At 46.6% G+C, this 21,511-nt stretch overlaps 1 protein-coding gene across 1 annotated transcript in view; it reads right to left on the minus strand.

Annotated features, from left to right (window-relative positions):
• Ice1 (interactor of little elongation complex ELL subunit 1) overlaps window positions 1–21,511 on the minus strand; it is a 44,866-nt gene that overhangs the window by 15,338 nt on the left and 8,017 nt on the right. Inside the window, exons 2-13 of the mRNA XM_051182711.1 lie at window positions 18,368–18,426; window positions 17,861–17,896; window positions 15,565–15,582; window positions 14,723–14,834; window positions 12,919–12,995; window positions 12,338–12,375; window positions 10,538–10,620; window positions 10,271–10,310; window positions 10,132–10,188; window positions 8,695–8,781; window positions 7,000–7,412; window positions 330–4,994 (exon numbers count right to left, since the gene is read on the minus strand). Coding sequence (XP_051038668.1) covers window positions 330–4,994; window positions 7,000–7,412; window positions 8,695–8,781; window positions 10,132–10,188; window positions 10,271–10,310; window positions 10,538–10,620; window positions 12,338–12,375; window positions 12,919–12,995; window positions 14,723–14,834; window positions 15,565–15,582; window positions 17,861–17,896; window positions 18,368–18,426 — 5,685 coding nt within the window. The remainder of the gene's footprint in view (window positions 1–329; window positions 4,995–6,999; window positions 7,413–8,694; window positions 8,782–10,131; window positions 10,189–10,270; window positions 10,311–10,537; window positions 10,621–12,337; window positions 12,376–12,918; window positions 12,996–14,722; window positions 14,835–15,564; window positions 15,583–17,860; window positions 17,897–18,367; window positions 18,427–21,511) is intronic.

Consider the following 21,511-nt stretch of genomic DNA (forward strand, 5'->3'; position numbering starts at 1 on the left):
GGATGCTTAGCACACACAGCTAGGAAGCCCTCAGGAACAGCACAACACTAGTCTGCACGATGCTGGTGCTGTGGGAGGGAATGTACGTGATGGGAATGTGGCACTCAGAGGGAGGATACTTTATGCCTGAAATGCCGGCGCCATCTGGAAATGTAAAATTTCTGCTCCAACAGATTTTTCTCTACAGAGTCGTACGTGTCAAGCATCCACTGTCATCTTGTGTTTCTAATCTCTAGATGCAAGGGTAATCTTCAGTGTCACCTCACTAGCCAGTCCCTACTAGACACTCATTTCAGTCTAGCCACAGTGAGAGAAAGGCTGCAGCCTACCTTGTTTGTTGTGCTAAATTCATAAACAACTTCCTTCTCTTGATCTCTCATGACAGGCTTTTTGGAGATATTTCCCACATACACATGACTGCGAATGACAGGGAGCAGGTCAAAGGAGGACTCGGCAATCTTCCTCAGAGCACGAGCTATGGCTATGTTGTACGACTCTGCCATCTCTCGTGGGTTCACATGCAGTTGAGATGCTGGGCTGCAGACCAGGGCAGCAGCTTGTTCTTCCTCAGCTGCGACAACTTCGACTGGTGAGGTTCCTCCTGGGGCGTCCCCGGGGACTCCTTCTGCAGCGACCTGGTTGGTGTCTGGCTCTGGGGACTCACTGTCGAGGCGCAGTCTCTTAGCACTCCTCAGTATGGAGGCTGCCAGTGTTCTTTTCCCACCTGCATCCTGCTGTGCACTCAAGTCTTGTGACTTACCTTGGCTGCCGTCACCACCAGAGGTGCCCCCAGTTAGGACAAAAGCAGTTGATGTTGAGGTGATAGCTTTGAGTCCTATGAGTGCACTGACACGCCCAGGCAACACCTTCCCATCCACAGAGGAGCCTCGGGACAGCTGCATGTTCCCTTTGAGGAGGCTGAGGGTCCGGGCCCTGGCAGATAGCTCTGGGTACATGGTGTCAAGGATTTTAACGGAATTTTCCTGTTGCCCACTCACAGCAGCATGGCCAGGTGCACAGGATGGGAGCCGGCCGGGCACGGGAAGTGCATGCTTTGGTGTAGCGGCACAGAACTGCAGAGGAGAGGACATTATCCTTCCAGTGGCTGCCGCCGTAGATGGGGACGGAGAAGGGTCCAGTGCGGAGGCCTGCTGGTGTTCCTCCGGCCACGGAGACAACACGGGAGGCCCAGAAATGTCGCACAGCAGCGGGGAAACACGGCCGGCAGGTGAGGCCAGTGAGGACGGACTGGAACGTGTTATCAGAGGAGTCAGTGGCTGTGACGTCCTCGGGGGTGTGGCTATCAGCGGGGCGAGCAAAGGAGGCAATGGAGGCCCCACTTCTTGCCGGATCTTATTCAGAGTATCAGGGGAACAGTTGGAAGGGGTGGACACATCTGCACCCACCATGGTGGACGGAGCTTGGCTTCTTGGCATATTCGTATTTGCTCTTTCCCCTGGCACTGGCTGAGGGACTTCGTCCAGATGCGCTTCCCCTGTGTCCAGTCCTGGAGTCTTTGCCAGTTTGCCTGATTGATCTTTGTTGGAAATCTTTGATCGAGTCTTATTCTTACCAAGTGGCTCTAATTTCCAGTTACAATATGTGTGATCAGACACAACTTTCTCGGTCTCAAGTGTCTGGTCATACATCTGAGAGCGAATCCAGATGCTAGGCTTCACAGGTCTGTTCCGAAGACGACTCTTATCAAAGTTGGCACTCTGATCACTGCTGGAAGCATCCTCCTGGGCGCCACATGGAGGCTCTTGAGGTAGAGGGCCAGCAGGACTGGCTTCAGGGGACTTGCCCACAGAGCCACTGTCTGGGCCTCCCAGATCCCGAGAAGAGAAAGCATCAAGAGTTTCACAAAGAACTACTTGTTCCATGCCGGGAGAGATGGCGACACCACTGATGATAGTCCAGTTGTCCCCCTTTTCAATCACCACGTCTTGGTCCTTATTTATCAGTACGCTTATGACTTCTGAGGTCACTGCGGAGATCTGATAGCGAAATGCTGTCTCTGTCACACACTCAGAGCTCTGCTCTAGCCTTGGTGGAGCAGTCCAGTCAGAGCTCAAGGCCAAAAGCTCCGCAGGATCTGCCAGGCCCTCCCGGCCAGTGCTGGGGCAGCCCCCATAACTGGTCTCATCCTCAGATCTGCTCTGAATATGCTCCGGGTCAGACATGACACTCAGTGGAGAGCTGCCTGCAGCACCCACAGTGGCTGGATGGGGCAATTCTGCAGTGTGGGGCATGGAGCTGGATGCTACCGCGGGCAGGGTGCTTTCTATCAGCTCGTCAGCTACCTGGCTGTGATGCGTGTTTAAGAGCAACACATCAGCCTCCTTCTCATTGCAGACCCCAGGGTTTGCAACCAGTTCTTCCCTGGTTCCAGTGAGAATATCAGATGGCATTTCCAGAGGATGGCAAGCACGCTGGCTTGAATTTCTGACATGGAAGTCATCTCCCTCTGACTCGACCCACTCTTCCGAGGCTCTGGGTGTTTCTTCTTCATGGAACCTTTTCCCGCGGTTCTTTCTGAAGATTTCACTTTGCCTGAAATCTTTTCTCATTTCTTCATTAACAGTTTCTTTGCTAGAACATTCTGAAACAGAGGCCCTGGAAGTATAATCCCTTAACTGACAACTTTCAAGAAACATAACGACCTCTGATGTAGAGAGCTTATCTATGTAAAGAAAAGTGCTTAAGTTACATCCTTGCAAGGCTGAGGCCAGATCGCCTACATCCAAGGCATGTCCAAGCCCACGCAGCCCAGCCTCCGGGTCTCCCAAAAGTCTCCGTGAGTCTCCTGCTGCACCCTGCTGTCTGTGTCCCATGGAAGCTTCAGTCTCATGCTCTCCCTCACTGCAGCTAAAGGCCTCATCCTCTACCTCAGTATCCTCCCTCTGCTCTCTGATGCCTGTGTAGCAGTAGGAAGCCCCAGGAAGACTACTTCGGGAGGTACTCTGCTTCTCCCCATCTGCACTGCCAAGAACTGAAGAACAGACAGTACCGGCGGGGACACGGGTTCTGAGGAGCGCCCTGGTGGGCACTGTGGGAGGTGGGCTGGCATTTCGTGAAGCACTACCAGAACCTCTCGCAGCTACAGGGGTCTCAGTGTTTGCCTGGGGATGAGCTCCACTGGGCATCTGTCCAGTAGGACAGTCTCTGGATGGCACCTCAGACAGAAGTAGCTTCCCAGCCTCCAGCCTACGGGCACCTGACTGTGTGGTATGGGGAGACCTCCTGGGTTTCTGTAGCAGGGCTTCATTTACAACGCACTGGTTCTGGATGAGGCTGTGGCCAGGTGAAAAGGGTAACTTATCTGTAGAACCAAAATTCTCTGCTGGCACAGAGCCACTTGGGGAATCGCAACTTGATTTTCGCCAAGACACAGAAACTCCTGGAGAAAGGCTTTCCTCCTCAGGTACCCCGTCACTGCCCTGTGCTGTGGGATCCCCATCTCCAGTAGACTCCGATACAGATAGCGTAGGACCTGCCTCCTCACTACTGTCTGCAGAAGGGCTCGAAGTGGCCCCACGTGGCTGCCAGTGTTCCAGGCTGCCACTCTGCATCCGCTCAGGTCTTGCCTGCTTTGTTATGACTGACACTTGGTTTGGGAGCAAAGCAGCAGCTGTGTTGAATTCCAAAGGGACAGTACTTTCTGGAGGAGGTCCAGGCACGGCTGTCAACCTGCTGTTCTGTGAGGCTGGTGTTGCCTTCTCGGACTGAACACTCGTCTTCTGCTGATGTTCGGAGGTAGCTCTGGGACTGCCCTCACCACCTCTCCTCAGTATATGACTACGGTGCCACGAGGTACTGTCAGCAGAAGCAGGGCTCTTCCTCGTAGAGCTAGCTTGAGAATGCGCTAATGAAGTCCAATCTGACTTAGGCAGGGTGAACGCAGTGCCTGAACCTCGGACACCACACTGCCCACTTGTGGCTGGCTTCTGAAATACTGACTGAGGAAGTGGGTGTGCCTGCATGGTACTTTTAAAAATGTTTAAAGGCTCCGGGCCTCTGCTCCTCCAATCGCTAAATGTAGATGCTCCTAATTTTGACTTGGAATTCAAAGCAGACGAGCTGTTTTCTGGGTCATTTCCTTTTGGAAAGCATGCTGCTGGCTCAGACCACTGAAGGAACGTGTTAAAAGTTCTAGTTGGTGACTTTTGTTCTGAACGATGCAGGTTCGTGCAGTTCCCATCTGCTGGAGCCCCTGCATTGATAAACCCTAGCCGAGAAGCCTTGGGGTTACTGCACAGAGACTCTGGCACAGAGGTAGAAGGGGAAGGAAGACTGGCTGCCGCTGCACAAACACCCGGCCCCAAAGTAGACGCCTGCACATCTTTCTCCTTTCTCTGAAAATGGCCAGAATGCACCACACGGTGTGACTTGGAAGGAAATTCACCAGTGAGTGTCCATTTGGTAAATTCTGAGTGGGGTGAGCACAACGCTTTTGATGACAGGGTTTTCCCTTCAGATTCCATGAGTTCACTGAATGTCCTCTTGCCAAAAGGAGAATAACGAGCCTCTGACTTCCTGGCTCTGGCTTCCTTCTTTCGGGCTGAGCTTCTGGATGCCCTCTCCCTCCACAGTCTCCTGTTACGCTTCAGCAGCCCTTTCCTGACTCGTACAGGTTTATCCATCTCCTGGGCAGCTACCTTTCCTTCTGCCTTGTCTACGACATCTCCCCTATCCTTCACAAATTCAGGTGATGCTATCCAGTGCCTTGCCCGAGCTAGAGAAGATGTGGAGGAGGGTTCTCCCGGTGTTACTCTTCTGCTATCAAATCCAACAGGTGCCAGCCTGTTTACAGTGTGGGAAAATCCCTGTGACCTGGATTTTTCCAGGCAGATATCACTCCTTCTAAGTTTTTCAAGCAAGTCAAAGTAACCCCGAGCCTCTGCTGTGTAACTTTCTGAAGCCGATTCCACAAAGTTTCTAAGTGGGGCAGAGTCACTGTCGCTGGAGTCCGTCAACTCTCCAAAGCAGGATTCCTGCAAGTGACACAAAGCACACAGTCAGACACACAGATGCTCAGACACTTAACCTGTCAGTGCTACTGAACGCATTCACGAGAGTGGGTGCTTCCGAAGGAATTCTCACTAGCATACCTGTCAAGGGTGGACCAGGCTCTGGTGTGGCGCTCGCTCTACCCAATCCTTAAGGAAGCTGGGACCCACTCTTACTACTTTCCTGTAACACACGCTCTTCCGAGTCGCGGTCTACACAGCACTGAGGCTGGGTCTGTGCCTTCAGCTTTCACACCTTCCCAGTTCTGCCTGCTGTTAGGGACGAGGCTCTATGCTGAGGCTCACTGGACCCTTGCTCCACCTCCCTTTGGTTCCTCTTCCTGCCACTCACGCTAAGGATAGCTCCTGAGCCTTCTTATTACTCGGGGACCGCACAGATCCTGCCGCACAGCTCTTCCCCTCTCCTTTCACCATGTTCTCCAGCCAGTAGTCACCTCTGTTCCCAAAACCCTCCTACATCCCAACTAGTGGCTCCCACCGAGGTGAACTGTTTCTCTCTCATGTCATCAAACTCTGCCCATCGTATGCATAAGGGGAGGGCAAGTTCAAGTGCTAGAACATAACTAACCCAGTGTACATCCCCCCTCGCCAACGCTGGAGTCTAGAGGATCCGTCTCCAGGCTTTCCCTCACATTCCCCCCACCTGTCTTTCTTCCCTGCCTCTACTTTCACTTAGTTGCTGGTAGCTGCCAAGGTTGACTGGACTCCCACCTTCTCTATATGCTTACTGAATGTGGCCACAGGCACATGGCTCTGCTGAGCACAGCCACTGGTCCCAAGTGGCTGTGTCCTACCCATCTCCATCTAGGTATAGTGTGTGTTAATTTTGGATGAGGCCGTGCATGGGTGAGAAATCAATAGGTAACTCATGGACACTTGTAGAATCCCCAAGGGAGCCTCTGTAACATTTTAAATTAGCTTTGCCTTCATCTCCCCTAAAGACCATAGTGAAAATGCTATCAAGCACCAGTCCCCCAGCTATTTTTAAACTAGACCAGCCTGTGGCCCTAGTGCTGCAACCTGCATACATATAGTAAAAGCTAGTCCTGACCAGCATTCCTTCTGCTTCTCAACTGTCAATCCTTTGCTATTCATACTGTGACTAAGCAGAAACTTTCATATGGAAACCTGGCACAACCATTTCCCATCCCCCTAATAACACATGAGTTTCTTAGGAACACTTGCAAGACCCTTTAAGAAACATCCACCTCAAGCTTCCCGAAGCCGTGCTCGACCTGGGTCACACACTACTGTACAGCAGCTTCTGTCCCAAAATCCACCCACGTTTTGGTGCTTTCTTTGAAGGGCTTCTCTCTTCAGAAACAGGCGTGCAGCCTCCCTGCCAGCCTCTCCTAGGTAGAGCCTCATCTTTGGAGGAAGAACTTGCACCACAGCTCTGAAGAGCTCTACCCAGCAGAGGAGCTGTGTGCTCCATGCCTGGTCCTACATTCACACGATAGCCCAACACCGTACCATCCATCACCTGTGAACCCACAGTTCCTGGCTAGGGGTCTGGGACAGGAGTAAATGCCGGGACTCCTAAGTGGAGAAACAGTGTAAGCATCTGAAGAGGAAGATGCGCCCGAAGCTGAGAATGCTGTGCCAATGTCAGGAATGTTAGACATGGAAATTTTACTGTCTCTGCTAACAGCCTGGGTCTGTAAGAATATGCTTCTGTCCCTCCATGCCTATCATGTACTGTGTGCACTAGCAATAAAAATAAACACTGTCTTTCTACATTAAAGCACAATGAAAGACAATAAAATGTAACCATAATACACAGTGAAGAAAGTCACACTACAGATGTTGATACAGAGGGCCCTGGCACAGCCTTTTATTTTCTTATGTTACTTCACAGTAAAACTGGCTAAAGTGACACATTTTCCCCAACTACACTAACGCCTTTGAAATACCTTGAACATAAGACAAACACATCCATGTGGAATTAAAACTCAGAAAGCCAACTCACAGGAGCCATGGAGGATGATAAAGAGCCCAGGTGTGGCGATGTTGTCGGAGGGGGAGAGGGCACCGGGGACAGAAGAGGAGGGGGGAGCTTGAAGAAGTCGATGGCAGCTTGAAGGTCATCATCAAAGAAGTGCTCATGGTCATAGATGTTGGTCCCATCACCATTGCCATCGCCAGGCCTTTGCGAGGAGACTTTGGGCTGGCTTTCCTCATGACGGGCAGGCTCTGTGCTAAGGCTTGCTCTGCCGGGCTGCTCATCTGCGCTGTCAGAGGATGTGAAGTCACCCTCCATCTCCATGGACAACTTGGTGAGGAAAGAACGCATGTCTGCCGTCCTGGCAGGACTGCCTTGCACTGGGAGCAGCTCATCTTCCCCAGAGGCTCTGGGCACGCAGCTTCCCTTGTCAGGTTTTCCTGAGCAGGAGAGAAGCAGGCACCACACATTTAATGCCAGGAAAACTTACACATTACACCCTGACATCGTGTCAAACTGCCAGCAGAAAGCGAAAATGAGTAGACAGCTTAAAAAATGTCACCCCTCAACTCCAACGTTACCTCCTAGACTGGGACAGGGAAGTGGATGGAGAGTGGCCCACGGAGGCACCACAAGCCAGCCTGAAGCACAGCAGAAGACACAAGACGCCTTACTGCTTTAGCACACTGGGAGAGCCTTTCCCTTCAACAATGGTCTCATGCACCTTGCACAGAATGGCTATGGACAGCTTTGACACTGGTTGGCTTCAGACTGCTTTTCAGGAGGCTAAATCTGTCTGCCTCAGCTTATGGACACAGTTCAATTTTTCTGCTACCCAGTAGCTCCCTCAAGTATTGCTAGCATTGTGTGAGAAAGAGGCAAGTATATCATTTTTCAGGGAGAGGGGGTTTTGAGTTTCATGAACTTCAGTTGACAATGATTATTTATTCAAGAAATATGGATCCCATGGCATCGCTGCCAATCACCCTCTGTTGTTTTTAAGCTACATAGGAGCCAGACCTCTTCAGGAAACTTGGATTGTGTTAGTGGTACAGAAATTCACACTGAGACTCTACCAGAAAAATGATCTAAGCAGGGCAAGTATGTGTAAGGGGCGCATGGGACTGCAGTGCACTGGGAAGCACATGAGCTACCCTGATGTGAAACAGACCAGAGAGGCACAGTGGAGAGGGACAGCCTTTCTTATGCAAAAATTCCAGTAACTAAATGCAAAAGGAATGAGATTAATAAATCTTCACTGAGCAAACTGGAAGCAGAGGACATCTACCATAGATGTGGCCCTCAGTGGGTCACAGTGTATCCTGCAGTCCTGAACAGAAGTGGGAAAGGAGTCTGGGACTGGAGCCCCGTACAGGTGGGAACATGTGCAATTTCCATGAGCCCCATAGCTAACAGGGTTGGGACAGAGTTCTAAGGGAGTTTCCCACTGTTCAACATTCTTGTGTGAAAATAAACAGAACCTAAAAGAAGCTACTTTGTAGTACAGGAGCTCTTCCACATACAAGGCCAAGCATGCCTTAGCTTCACCTTCCAGGCTCTTCTGAGAGCTGCTACCAAAAGTAAACTGGATCTGCTGGGATTAGAGTCATACTGCTTCATACATTTCAAGTCCCACTCGGAGCTACACACTGGAGGCTGCAATGCAGCCTGTGGCAAAGGCTGGCACGTTCATGTGTAATGAGCCTCTGTGGTACCACTCACCTGGGATGCGCCTGCCGCCCTCCCCGGACAGCCTGTGAGCAGTGTTCACACAGAGCCACAGCTCTTTCAGGAGAACTTTTACCTTCCCTGTGAACAGCAAAGCACCAAGATCAGCCACAGTTCTGTGGAGCCAAGAGACTCCTTATCCACTTAGAAGGCGGCACCTCAACCTCCACACTATAACTGCACAATCAGTTCATTGCCAACAGAAGTCTGGCAATGCTTTGACTAAAAACTGAAGACGTGACACAGGTGTGTTTGCTTTTTCCTGTCTTCTAGGGCAGTGTTTCTCAACCTTTCTAGTAGTGTGACCCTTTAATACAGTTCCTTATGCTGTAGTGACTCCCAACCATAAAATTATTTTCACTGCTATTTCATAACTTTAATCTTGCTACTGTTATGAATAGTTAGGCTCACACCTGCTTTTCACTTTCCACTCCACTGTCACTCTTGGATCAAGTGTCAACTCACAACCAGTGTGCCATTAATTAACCAATTATTTCATCTCTAAACAAGTCTCATTCATAGGTCACACCTTAATAAACTGCACCTGGGAACAGTTTCTGACCTGTTTAGAAGCAGCGGCTTCTAAAACTGGAAGGCTGGAACATCATCCCCTCTACTCGTCATTTGCAGAACTTTAATGCTCTGCCTGTATGATTTGGAAAAGTGCCCTTTGAAACTCTGCTCTTGTCTGCTATTGTGACCATCAGCTTTCCATCCTCCACACTCACTTTTCTCTATTGCCGCTAAACATCTACAGTAGCGGTTCTCAACCTTCCTAAGGATGTGACCCTTTAATACAGTTCCTCGTGTTGTGGTGACCCCCAACCATAAAAACATTTTCATTGCTAATGTACAACTTTACTTTTGCCACTGCTATGACTCATAATGTTCTCCAATGATCTCAGGCGAACCCTGTGAAAGGGTTGTTTGACCCCCAAAAGGGTCTCAGCCCCTGGGTTGAGGACCACTGACCTAAACTGTCCAGGAGAGCTACTTTTGGTTTTGTAGACACAGTATCTCTATGTAGCCACGGTGCCTTCAGATTCAAGATGCTCTCACCTGGATATTCCAAGTGGTGGATTACACAACCCTGGCACCCAGGACGCTTAGTGAAATAATCTGATAGGATGGAATCTAGGCAGACATCTACCGTTACTTGCTGAGAAGTGTGGGGCTTACATAAATACTTTTCCTTTCCCAAACAATGTCTTCTTTGACTCTTTCATTCATATATTTTAAGAAAATAGTTGTCTTTATAGACATGGATAAGTAAATGTGGATATATGCAAATCTAACTAACATACATCCAAAATAGCAACATTTGTTCCAACAAAGCATCTACAAAGCCATATTTCTGCAGTTAGGTTAAGCAGTACAGACTCCCACTAACCACAACAAGCAATGCATAAACTACACTGTTAGGACACTCACTTTTGTCTATACTTCCATGAGAGTCACTTGAGATCTGTGTTCCAATGTGTCTCAACTCTAAAAACATAAGGACAAGGGTTTAAAATCAACACTGCACACTAAAATTGGCTCTCCATGTCAGCATTAACTGAATACTCACCCTTCTCGTTTTTCTGTTTGGAAAATTCTTCAAACCTTTCCTGTGTTGGGGGGAGAGAAACACCAAGAATGCTTATGCTGTACAGAAACAAACACTGTGGAGCAAAGGTCAGATGGGCGCAAGGTAACAGACAGTGACTGTAGCCGCAACTTGGATGCCACAGAAGCCCCAAGTCGGATGCAAAGTGTGTGCAACTTTTAATGAGCGTCTGTGTTCTCAGAAGCCCCAAGTCAGGATGTAAAGTGTGTGCATCATTTTACCCAGTACCTGTGTCTTCTTAAATTCCTTTTCAAGTATTTTCTTTTCATTTCTCAATTGCTTGAAGTCCTGAGTTTGCTTGATAGCAGCCTCTATGTGTAATATGTCAGAAAGAGGGGGTAGTTAGTGACCTCATCCTGTGTGATCTGGTGCCAGTTTTTTTCCTTTCCAAAGACTGAACAAATGTCACCGACAGTTACTACCTACTCATGAAGTTAAAGAACTGACTCAGGCTGTGAGGATCCTTCCCACAACTGACACAGCAACTCCAAATTCTTCCATGCAACACTCTGGCTGGGGCAGTGCGCAAACCATTCATTCCTTTTTGATTCAAAAGCACCACACGATGCACACACCAGTGAGAATCTAGCTGGAACCGACATCACAAAGACATATGCATACACAGCTGTGAAGGAAAGCAGAGCCCTACCAGACCCCAGTGACGCTTCTCTCCTCACTGAGCTAGACTGTGTGCAACGCTTCATCATGTCCTATCAATTTACAGGGAGGGTTACACTCCTGTTACACTAAAGTTAAAGCTACATTTGACGTAATGGGTACCTTCTCAAAGCTGCATACAGCCTCTTAGGCATTTCCACTTATCTCCACAGACAAGAGAGGACCAACCGGGAACACAGCCGTGCGCTTAGTGCCTGTCAATGTTCATGAGATGGGTAACATCCAACCATCTGCAGAGCTGATGTCTAAACTGAGGACAGCAATAAATACTTCACGAATTCTTGTTCTAAATGCCCGAGCTACTAAATTTGAGCTCCTAAGTTCACAGCGTACATGGAAACACCTCATTCTGAAAGAGAGCACAACCACTGTGATGCCGAAAGCCCACGAGAGCAGACACCTGAACATCATGCTGGGCAGACAGTGACAGCATAGCCATTGCCTCTACCCGATTCCACCCATAAGTAACTGCAAACAAAATGGACATTCCACTCCTAGCTGACTTCCGAAAATGCTAAGGTGTAAAGACATAACATATCACAGTGTGCCCTTCTGTATTCTGCCTACTTGGAAACAGAAGCATGGAACTCAAGTCAGGTGTGAGGAAGGAAGGACCAGGATGGGGCACTTCATAGAAATGTGTGTGTGTGTGTGTGTGTGTGTGTGTGTGTGTGTGTGTGTGTGTGTGTATGTATGTATGTATGTATGTATGTATCAGTGCCTGAACTATCTAAGTACATCAATTCCTTGACCTCAACTTGGCACAAGCTAGAATCATTTGAAAGGTGGGAACTTCAACTGAGGAAATGCTTCCATAGCTCAGGCTGTAGACAAACTTCTAAGGAATTTCCTTAATTAGTGATTGATGCAGGAGGGCCCAGCCCATTGTGGGTGGTGGTCCTGGTTTTGATAAGAAAGCAGACTGGGCAAGCCACAAAGAGCAAACCAGTAAGCAGCACCCTCCATGCCTCTGCATCAGCGCCTGCCTCCAGGTTACTGCCTTGGCTTCTCTCAATGGATTTTGAAATACAAGCCAAATTTCCTCCTCAAAGTGCTTTGGTCATGTTGTTTATGAGAGCAATGGAAACCCTACCTTTTCTAGTAACCACTAATTTCAACTGGGAATAAAAGAAGCAGAAACAGCTACAAGATCCAACTTTCAAAACTGAATCACTGCATTTCCTTCCACGCTGCCTGTTTATAGCAAAGGGTTACAGAGAAAGGATTAGTTTGAGCAGCAGTAGCACACACAACCCTTCCTAGCACACTGCACGGACACTCAGCCTCACACTTACCAGGGTCTGTACAATGACATGGCTCTGCTGGCCGGCAAACAACAGGTGCACTTACCTTCCAGCTTCTTCACCTTAGCTTCTAGTTTCTTCTTCCTAATAATAAAACCTTGTAAGTTAGATGGCAAAGGAAATTACAACTTACCACACATGGTATATATAAGAGACTTTCACTCATAACTAAATCACCAGCAATTGCATGGTGTGGCTGAGGTACCAAACTTCAACATAACTAGCAAGATACTTGGCCCATTTCACTTGTGGTAAGGAAGGCCCTCCTACAGTGAGACACTACAACAGGTGAAGCCTGTAAGGACTGGTGCAAAGACAGGAGGCCCATGACTGCATCCGGACACACAGACATAGGTGGAGCTCACACACAGACACAGGTGGAGCTCCCACATGATAAAGTAAGTATGGCCAACACCTGTGTGTGCAGTGCTTCAGCACCAGATGACCTTAATCACCAGCGCCGACCCCATGTGACACCGGTGAAAGCTGTGGCTGAGAGATTAGCCCAAGTTTGCATGGCTAATTAATTACAACCAATGAACAGAAACCGGAAGAAAGGAAACACCAATTATTTGCAAATATTTCAGTGTCGAAGATGAAAGCACGTGTCAACAGTAATCCACTTACTGGGCATCACTACGCAAGCATTCTTCTTTCACACGGGCGTATTCCTGGTGAGTGTCTTGATACAGCTTCAGACAACTCTAACAAGCAAATGGGAAATGTGAGTATCACCCCAAAAGCCACTGGCCGTGGTCCTCATTCATTTTATCATAAGCTAAATTCTCATCTGGTAGCACAACACTAACCGACTACAGAGCCAGAATTGTTAGCAAAGCCCACAAGTCCTTCAGCATCTCTGTGAGGAGGCTAGGTTCCCCAAAGACAGAGCCCTGACAGTATAGTCAGGCAAATCGACACAATTCCAATCTGCACACCACACCACTGGCTTGAACACATACCAGTTAATATGTTCGCCTCAGCAATTATAGTAACAGAATCTAAGCTGATACAGGGCTCAGTAAATGTTATTACTGTCAGAAAAATGAAAAGAAGTTTCTAATGAATACTAACTGGGAAAATGTCTGAACAGTGACTCGTCTGCCATGATGACCCTATGGGCTGGAAAGACACCATGTCCCTGATGTAGTCTGTACATGGCATTTCTCTGACCCTACGACCTTCATCAAGCCCTCTTCACAAAGGATTTGAGAGGATGGCATATTCCTGCACGTCTGACTCCATGGCTCACATTTCCTTGAGGGTATACTATGGACATTATATAACCAAGAGTATATAGGACTGGACACCGTGATTGGCTGTTTAACTTGTACTATAGTTAAGCCACAAAGAATTCCTAGAGAAACAGGAGTGCTGGCATGTAAAGTCATATATTACATGAAAAACCAGACTAAAACCACAATGTGAGACAGATGGGTAATGGCCAGTATCAATCTTCTCTGAAAAGAACCAGAGGTGACACAGGCTGGATAATAACTCAGACAGCTCCACCTCCTCAGGCCAGCCACCTAGCTAGAGGCTTCGGATGCTTTTGCCTATCAACTCCAGGGACACGCTCCCTGGGTTCCTATGAAGGATATAAGTTCACCAGGAAAGACTTTATAACAGCTTGAGTGGACTGCTTTAGAGAGCTTGACTATGAAGAACAGAGTCCATGAGAAGTCAAAGCTTCCTATCTGAACATGTTCTCCCAAGGTCCCATCTCCCTTGAGGAAATAAGCAAACATTCACCTGTAAGAACTTGAAATAATGCGAGTGAAAGCGGCTCTCTGTGGACCTCATGGTCCTGAGAAACCAGAGTAAGCACTGCCACCAAAACCAGCTGTCAAAACCACTCATAGTAACTGGCTCAAGATTCAAGAGAGGTGCTTAATGGACAGCTGGATGCTACCAGAGCAGAGGCCCTAAATGCTGAGCTGAGGCTAGACTTGTACCACCAAGGAAATCAAATTCCTCCCACACTGTCACACAATGACTCTCCCACCATCAATTCTGAATGTTTACATGCTATTTCTCACTTAAGAAACAAATTGAAATTAAAAGATAATTACTACATGGAACATACAACTACAAGAGTTTACACATAACCCTTTCAACCCTTGTGCAGAGACCCATGAATCATTCTAAGGACAGCCATCAACCAGAGCAGGGCGCTCTATAAGGTAAGGAGACACAGAAGGGTTTCCTCTAGCATTTACATCCTTCAGTAACATGTAAACATTCCCGAATCCCGTGAGCAACTGCATGAGTTAATCCTGACTCTGGCAGTGACCCTCTACAGGAAAGCGGATCAAGTGCATGAATTAATTCTGATACTGACAGTGACCCTCTATTGGAAAGTGGCTCTAGCAAAAGCAAAGTTAATCCTGACAATGGCAGTGACCCCCTACAGGAAAGCGGCTCTGGGCACCTTTTTCTCCTCCAGCTCTGCTTTCAAGGACCCCAGCTCCTCTTGGCATTTCTGTAGAGGGGAGATTTTCTGAAGCATCTGTTCCACTTGGTGATGCAGCATGCTGTTCTCTCTGAAAACAGACAAGGACAAGGCATCAGCATCACTGAGCACAAACAGCTGGAGTGCGCTATTAATTCTAAATGATTCTTCCCACTCATGCTAACAATCAGACTGCTTTGTATCTTTTAAGCGTAACAAACTTTTTAATGAAACTACTAAAAAGCAACATCAGAAACTAGCCCAATAGACTTCTATATACTGGAGAAGCTGTCTTGAGGATAGTCTGCCAAACATCTAGGATGTCCGATGTTCAGATCCTCATCTTCCCCTATTTGTTCCAATTAAGTGCTACAGTGATGCCATCTGTACCTCATTTATAACTTCACGTTGACTTCTAAGTGATAACCGTAATCCAAATACAATCTGATTTATACCCTCATGCTGACTTCTAAGTTATAATTATAGTAGGAGCATAAAATATCATTACAGTTTTAGTGGCTTTATTTTGTTACAAACAACACAAGATAAATGGCACTGAACAGTGTAATTGTGTGGGCAAAAGTAATAGAATTTCAGCTCACAGTGTGGTCAACAGTTACTGGAGCAAACCAGAAGGTTTAATTTGAAACCAATGCAATTGATACATTTGAGGCATTTAATGGGACAATGCTAATCTGCTTGTAAGGGGAACATCTGAAGCATTTTAATCCGAGGCAGGTCACCTAGGCTCTGGCCTGCCATATATCCACCTCCACACAAAAATTCCGGTGTTATCAACAGATAGGAAGTCGGAAGCTCACCTTCTTGCAAACTGCAGCTGTAAAACTTGTTAAAGAAAACTTGAACCTTTATCTTCCGATGATATTTGTCTGAAGATAAATTCTGTTGTAATCATGTGCACCTAGGCTGGACGGACCACAACGGTACACAATTTGCACACATCCATCTCTAACAGTGGTGAGCCTACTTTATCCCTACTTACCACTATATGACTCTGTCGTGGTTTAAATCAGAATGCCCTCCTCAGGCTCATAAATATGAATGCTTAGTTTAGTCTCCTGGGAGAGGCACTATTTGAGGATTAGGAGGCGTGGCCTTGCTGGAATAGGTATTGCTTTGTGGAGGAAGTGTGTCACTGGGGGTGGGCTTGGCGGGTTTAAGAAGCTCACAGTAGGCCCAGCATCTCTCCCCCTGACCACTCTCTACCAACAGATCAGGATGTAGCTCTCAGCTGCTGCTCTAGCACCTGCCTGCACGCCACCGCACTTCCCACCATGATATCAATAGAATGGACCGCAGAAACTGAAAGCAACACCCAATTAAATGTTTTCTTTTGTAAGAGCTGCTTTGGTCATGGTGTTTTTTCACAGCACAGTGATTAAGACAGAACCCAAGCCAAAACATCTATTTCTCTACTAATCAACTGATTAGAACTACAAGACTGATATAACTGAGGGAAAATACTTTTATTTACAACAGAACGTCCAAACCCTCCTCCGTTTCTCCAAAAGTCCAACAGAGACATTAGGTTTCCACAGCCATGTGGGACTACACTTCTTCTCAGAGTCAAGAAGTGCACATCCATCCTCCTCAGTCTCATGGCTGTAGTGACCTCATAAGGAGATGCTCTAGGCTTTCAGCAGAGGTGTTACAAGTGATCCAATCAGGAAGAAGCTACACGAAGCCCAGACACTGGCGCCCCAGGGGTAAGACAGCTATACTTCTGAGGTGTAACAAGTAGATGTTTGCAGATAATGACAAGGGTGTGTTTAAAATCAGTTTCTGTGGCTGAAGCCAAATCTCTGTATCTCAAAAACATAACTGCAAGTTTTATCTACGTAAAGGCCCTGTCTGGGTTGGAGACATGGCTGGGTGGTTACTAATAGACATACTGCTCTTCCGGAATTTCAAGTCAGACCCCAGCAGCACCCGCAACTACATCAGATGGCCAGCGTAGGTGCTGCACTCATGTGGGCACACCCACACACGGACACCTAACTAATAACTTTTTAAGAAATAGAATTTTTTTTATCTACATTTTGATAGGAAAATTTTAGAACATTACACTACCCACTCTATCATGAGACTGCAAATGTAATGACCAAAAAGCTCACAGCCCTTCTCTAGAGTGCTGTGATCACTGCTGTTCCAACACTGACCATCCCATCTGCTACTACTTCTCTATCAACAGTTGTGACAACTGTTGCTGCACAGCACCTACAGTCAACTGCAGATACCATTTCTCCTCTGCTCCTGTTGTACTTTACATTTCAGCAGATAAGTCACCTGCAGGAATGTCCAGTGACCTGTAGAGTTCAATGTGACAGTCAGCATCTGAAGTCACTCCGACACGGATTTCACAACAGATGCTCAAGTGAGCTGTGATCCCACAGGCTCAGGTGCCACAATCAGCTAAATGGCTCACGGTACTGCAGAGACCATGCACCCAGGATCTGCCCCAGCACTGAAGGAGAACCCAGCTCTCCACCAATCTCCATGGGTCTACACACGCTGACTTTTTTTTGGGGGGGGGGCGGGGAAATGTTCTGTTCTTCTGAAGGAGATGTCACCCAAGGTGGGTGTCACTAAAAGATGTGGTAGGGCCAGTTTCCTCATGCTACCACAAACATCTGACCACTTTAACTACACTGAAGCGCTTACTCAGCGGTGAATCTAAACTGAGCACTGTCTTACAAACATACAACTGCATTACTTGTATGATTTGTGTATGGTTGGTTTTTAAAAGATTCAAAGACATTCATCAGCAAGCACTGTTGCAGCTGCAACGATGCATCCACCCCTGTGATGTCACGTCACACCACTATGCAGGAGGGAAATCCACTCACTAAAAAGCTGAAGACCCTAAGACCATCCAAACGAGCAATAGAAACAAGAGAGATGCTAGGCGATCTCATTTTGGGATTCCCCCTGTACATGGCCATTGCTACTGCACTAAGAGACCCATGCTTTAAAGAGAAGCTCCCCTTAAGCTAACAGACACTGCTTTTTCAAGATTAAAAAGGAGGGCCCTCCTTCCTATTTTGAGTTATCATACATAAGTACTGATGTCTAAATGGGAAAAACAAGTGAAGGATATCATCGCATTTCTTCTGGTATTCTGTCAGCAGGTTGCTGTGAAAGAGAAGAGAGTGGTTAGGTGCCTGTGTCACTGGGCAAGAACACCACAGAAAAGAACACCACAGAAAGCTATGGCTCAGACCGTTCGTTCTAGCTGGCCTCTCTACTTTGGTCTCCAGAAACAAAGCATGCTAGGCTGACATCACCTCAATTCCTCAATGCGTAACCCAAGTGTTATGAGCTTCTCTGAAACACGAGAGTATCAAGGGATATTAAAAATAATGAAATCTCATTATGTAGCATACCATAGTGTGAACCCAGCACACAAAACACCTTTAGAGAGAAACAGTTTTTTAAATCTAATCTGGCAAAGATAACATTCTACTAAAAGCCTGTGAGTCAGTAAACAAAAGGCTCAGTGGTTCTACCCAGCGCCATTGTGTCCACTGTGAGGTTCCAAACCACCACCCACTTCAGCCCGTTGCACAGACTGGCAAAGGTCTTTCAAAATGCAAATATACTTACTCTGTATTAATAATTTTTTGCTTCAAGGCAATTAATGCTTCAACATATTCATTTAAGTTCTGAAAGAAAAAAGTCATGGTCAGCTATTTATATTGCTATGGCATTTCATTATGTATAACTGTCCTACAACATGCACATATAAGCAAGTTGTTTACAGCACTACACAAACAGAAATGGGCAATTCTCTTCTGTAATACAGGACTCCTCTGCAAACTCTGCCCTTACCCTCCGTGAAAACTGCAAGGTCCCTTCACACTAAAGCCAGAGAGCAGTAACAAGTTATTGGCTGCCTACTAACTTAGCAGAAACATAGAAACTGCCAGAAAAAAAAAAAATATAGTAAAATAACAAAAACTGAGATAACATAACAGAGATAAAATATTATAGTGGGATCAAGATTAAGTTAAAATGTCATTTTGTGAGGATGTGTTACACTGCAGGGACCAATCCCAACCTGGCTCCAAATCCTGTTAGGAAACTAAAGATCACAGTGTTATTAGTTACACTACCCAGAGATTCCCAACTACTACAACACAGATTTTTTTTCTTTTCTTTAGCTGGCTTCTTTAAATGTCAATTTTCCAATCAGTAAAAACTCCAAGAGTAACAGCACGTCTTAAACACACCACAGTAGATTTCCCACCCCTAATACAGACAGGTTCACACTAAGAGCTACACCCAGCTCTTCTGCCTCAACAGTCACCCTCACATCAATCCAGAGGCTTTGGAGAAGACAGTACTCTCTACTGAGAGTGTCTATATTATCTTTGTAGCCACATGTACATCCCAACTAAAACAGTCACAAACCCTGGCTAGCACTGATGCAGTGAAAAATTCAGGTCCTCTGCAATCTCCATACAACTTAGCTTTTTGTCACCTTTCCCAGGGGGCTCAATGTCCCAGTTCTCTTCTGAAGGACACTTGGTCCTGCTTGGTCTTTCCTAACAGCAAACAATGGACCTCCTGGCTTCTCCACAGCTGTGATCTTGGATAGCCTTATAGACATTTCCAATAGCATTTATTTATTAATTTATTTGTGTGTCTGTGCATGCACCTGTGGACAGCATCTTTGCATGTGTGCAGATGGTGTCTGTGGCACACGTGTGGAGGTCAGAGGACAGCTTTGTGGAGTTGGCTCGATGGGTGGAATCCAGTTTGCTAGGCTTGGGTGGAAAGCACCATTTCTGGCTCAGCCATCTCCCCAGGCCCTCCCTAACCCTCAGCCATGATGAGAATTCTCAGTCACTTCTGAGAATTTTTTTTTTCCTTAACAGCCTGACACTTGCTCGGTGCTGCCCATGCATTGTAAGCCACAGTATTTGACAGGCAGTACAGTAACTTCTCACCACATGTGCACATATGCATTCTTGGTAAATAACCACTCAAGGACACTCACACAGCAACCAGAGGTGTCTAAACACTGACACAGCTGATATGTCTGCGTATATACTAAGGCTTTGTTCCCAGAAAAAAAAAAAAAAATTAGCAGGGTCATTCCTATATAAAAATGAGAATTATCTTATACTATCTAGCATTTACATACTCTTTTTTTCCTATTTATGTTTGTGCCTCTTCTAGGATTTATTTTTATTCATGCAAACTCCCCGAACTTACATCAAAAGGTGGCAGATGAACTCTTTAGTAACACCAGCACATTCAGCTGCCAACACTTAAACCTTTCATATACACTACATACTCTGTACATAGACTACCAGTTATGTGTAGTGGTTTACCTCTATCAGGGTGACCCCTGAAGACCGTCAAAGCACAGGAAAGCACACGGAAGCTTGATGCACCCACAGCAGAGACATCTCACATGTCTGTAGGCACTGAACACCATGCACCTAGCACCAACACAATAACCTTGATGCAGTCAGAACACACAAGAAGCCAAAGAATCTCTAACATAAGCAAACCTGGCTCCCCAATTCCAAGAAGGGGAGTGCATTAGCAGGAGGACATGAGCTCAGATGAGGACCATGCACCACTTTCATGGTATCAAGAGAATTCAGATGGCAAATATTTACCTGTCCCAAACTCAAACACAAGCACTGCAGGGATATAAGGGGCATGCTTCCAGCTCTAACTCTATGGCTGGTTACTGCTATATAAGAGCTCGTCTTAGATGCTTTCCTAAAATTACATCAGTTTCTATGTCCTGCATGAATACCATCTTCATTGTTCCTCAAATGGGTATTGTATGTGTGAAGGAAGTTAACTAATTAGTATTTGTTGACTGCAACAAACCTGTTCATTTTACAGGGTCACTTACAAATAGATGTAAAAGTTTGCAAGACACAATGGACAAAGAAAATTCCATTGGCAACGGGCCTACAGATTCTCTTGGACATTCTGTGTGCCCAAGTGTATTATCCAGAGGTCCCATGACAGTGTTACCCTTCTGCTACTATGCTTATCTCCTTTGCTCTTGTCTTCCTGCAGTGATGTTTAGAACAGGCATGGTCACAGGCACCCCAGGCTTCAATCAGAACAAGGTAAGTGCAGCCTCCTTCAATCATGCACTGAGACTTCTGTCCATAGTAAAAGTGCCCCTCATGAGATACATTTAGCATTTATTTAAATATGTTGGTTCTTTCTGTTATCGGTAGTAGATTTCAACAATATACTTCTACTGCTGAGGCAACCTTAATTCCAGAGATGAAGACAACTGCAAGCAATGACAACTCTTGTTAAATACCATGTTGGGTTCACACCCCACCCCCACCCCACTTCAGCTTCCCTGTCACTCTACTCTTTAAGCGGTACTGTTTTCTGCACTATGTCCACTATTCCTAGCAGTGTTAAAAATGACTCCAAAACTCATCATTCTTTTCCACCCACGTGAGCTGTGAAAAGCAGTCTGCTCAGTGTCAATGACTGAAACACTCTCCTCTCCTCAATGGTATGCTCAAGTTCTAGGCTAACCTCCCACTACTACCCTACCTCAGAATAACCTTACCTGGAAAGTTCTCTGTAGATGCAATCAGGTTAAATAACATGGATCAGGAAAAAAACAAAACAAAACAAAAAACAAACAAAAAACCAGTGAGCTCTAACTCAGACTCACTGGCCAGGAAAGAGTAGCAGCCAGAGTTTGCACTGCTCAGTTGAAAGCACCTAAAACCATGCGGGAACCACTGTCTC

This window comes from Phodopus roborovskii, unplaced genomic scaffold (genome assembly GCF_943737965.1).
Source record: "Phodopus roborovskii unplaced genomic scaffold, PHOROB, whole genome shotgun sequence".
NCBI lineage: Eukaryota > Metazoa > Chordata > Mammalia > Rodentia > Cricetidae > Phodopus > Phodopus roborovskii.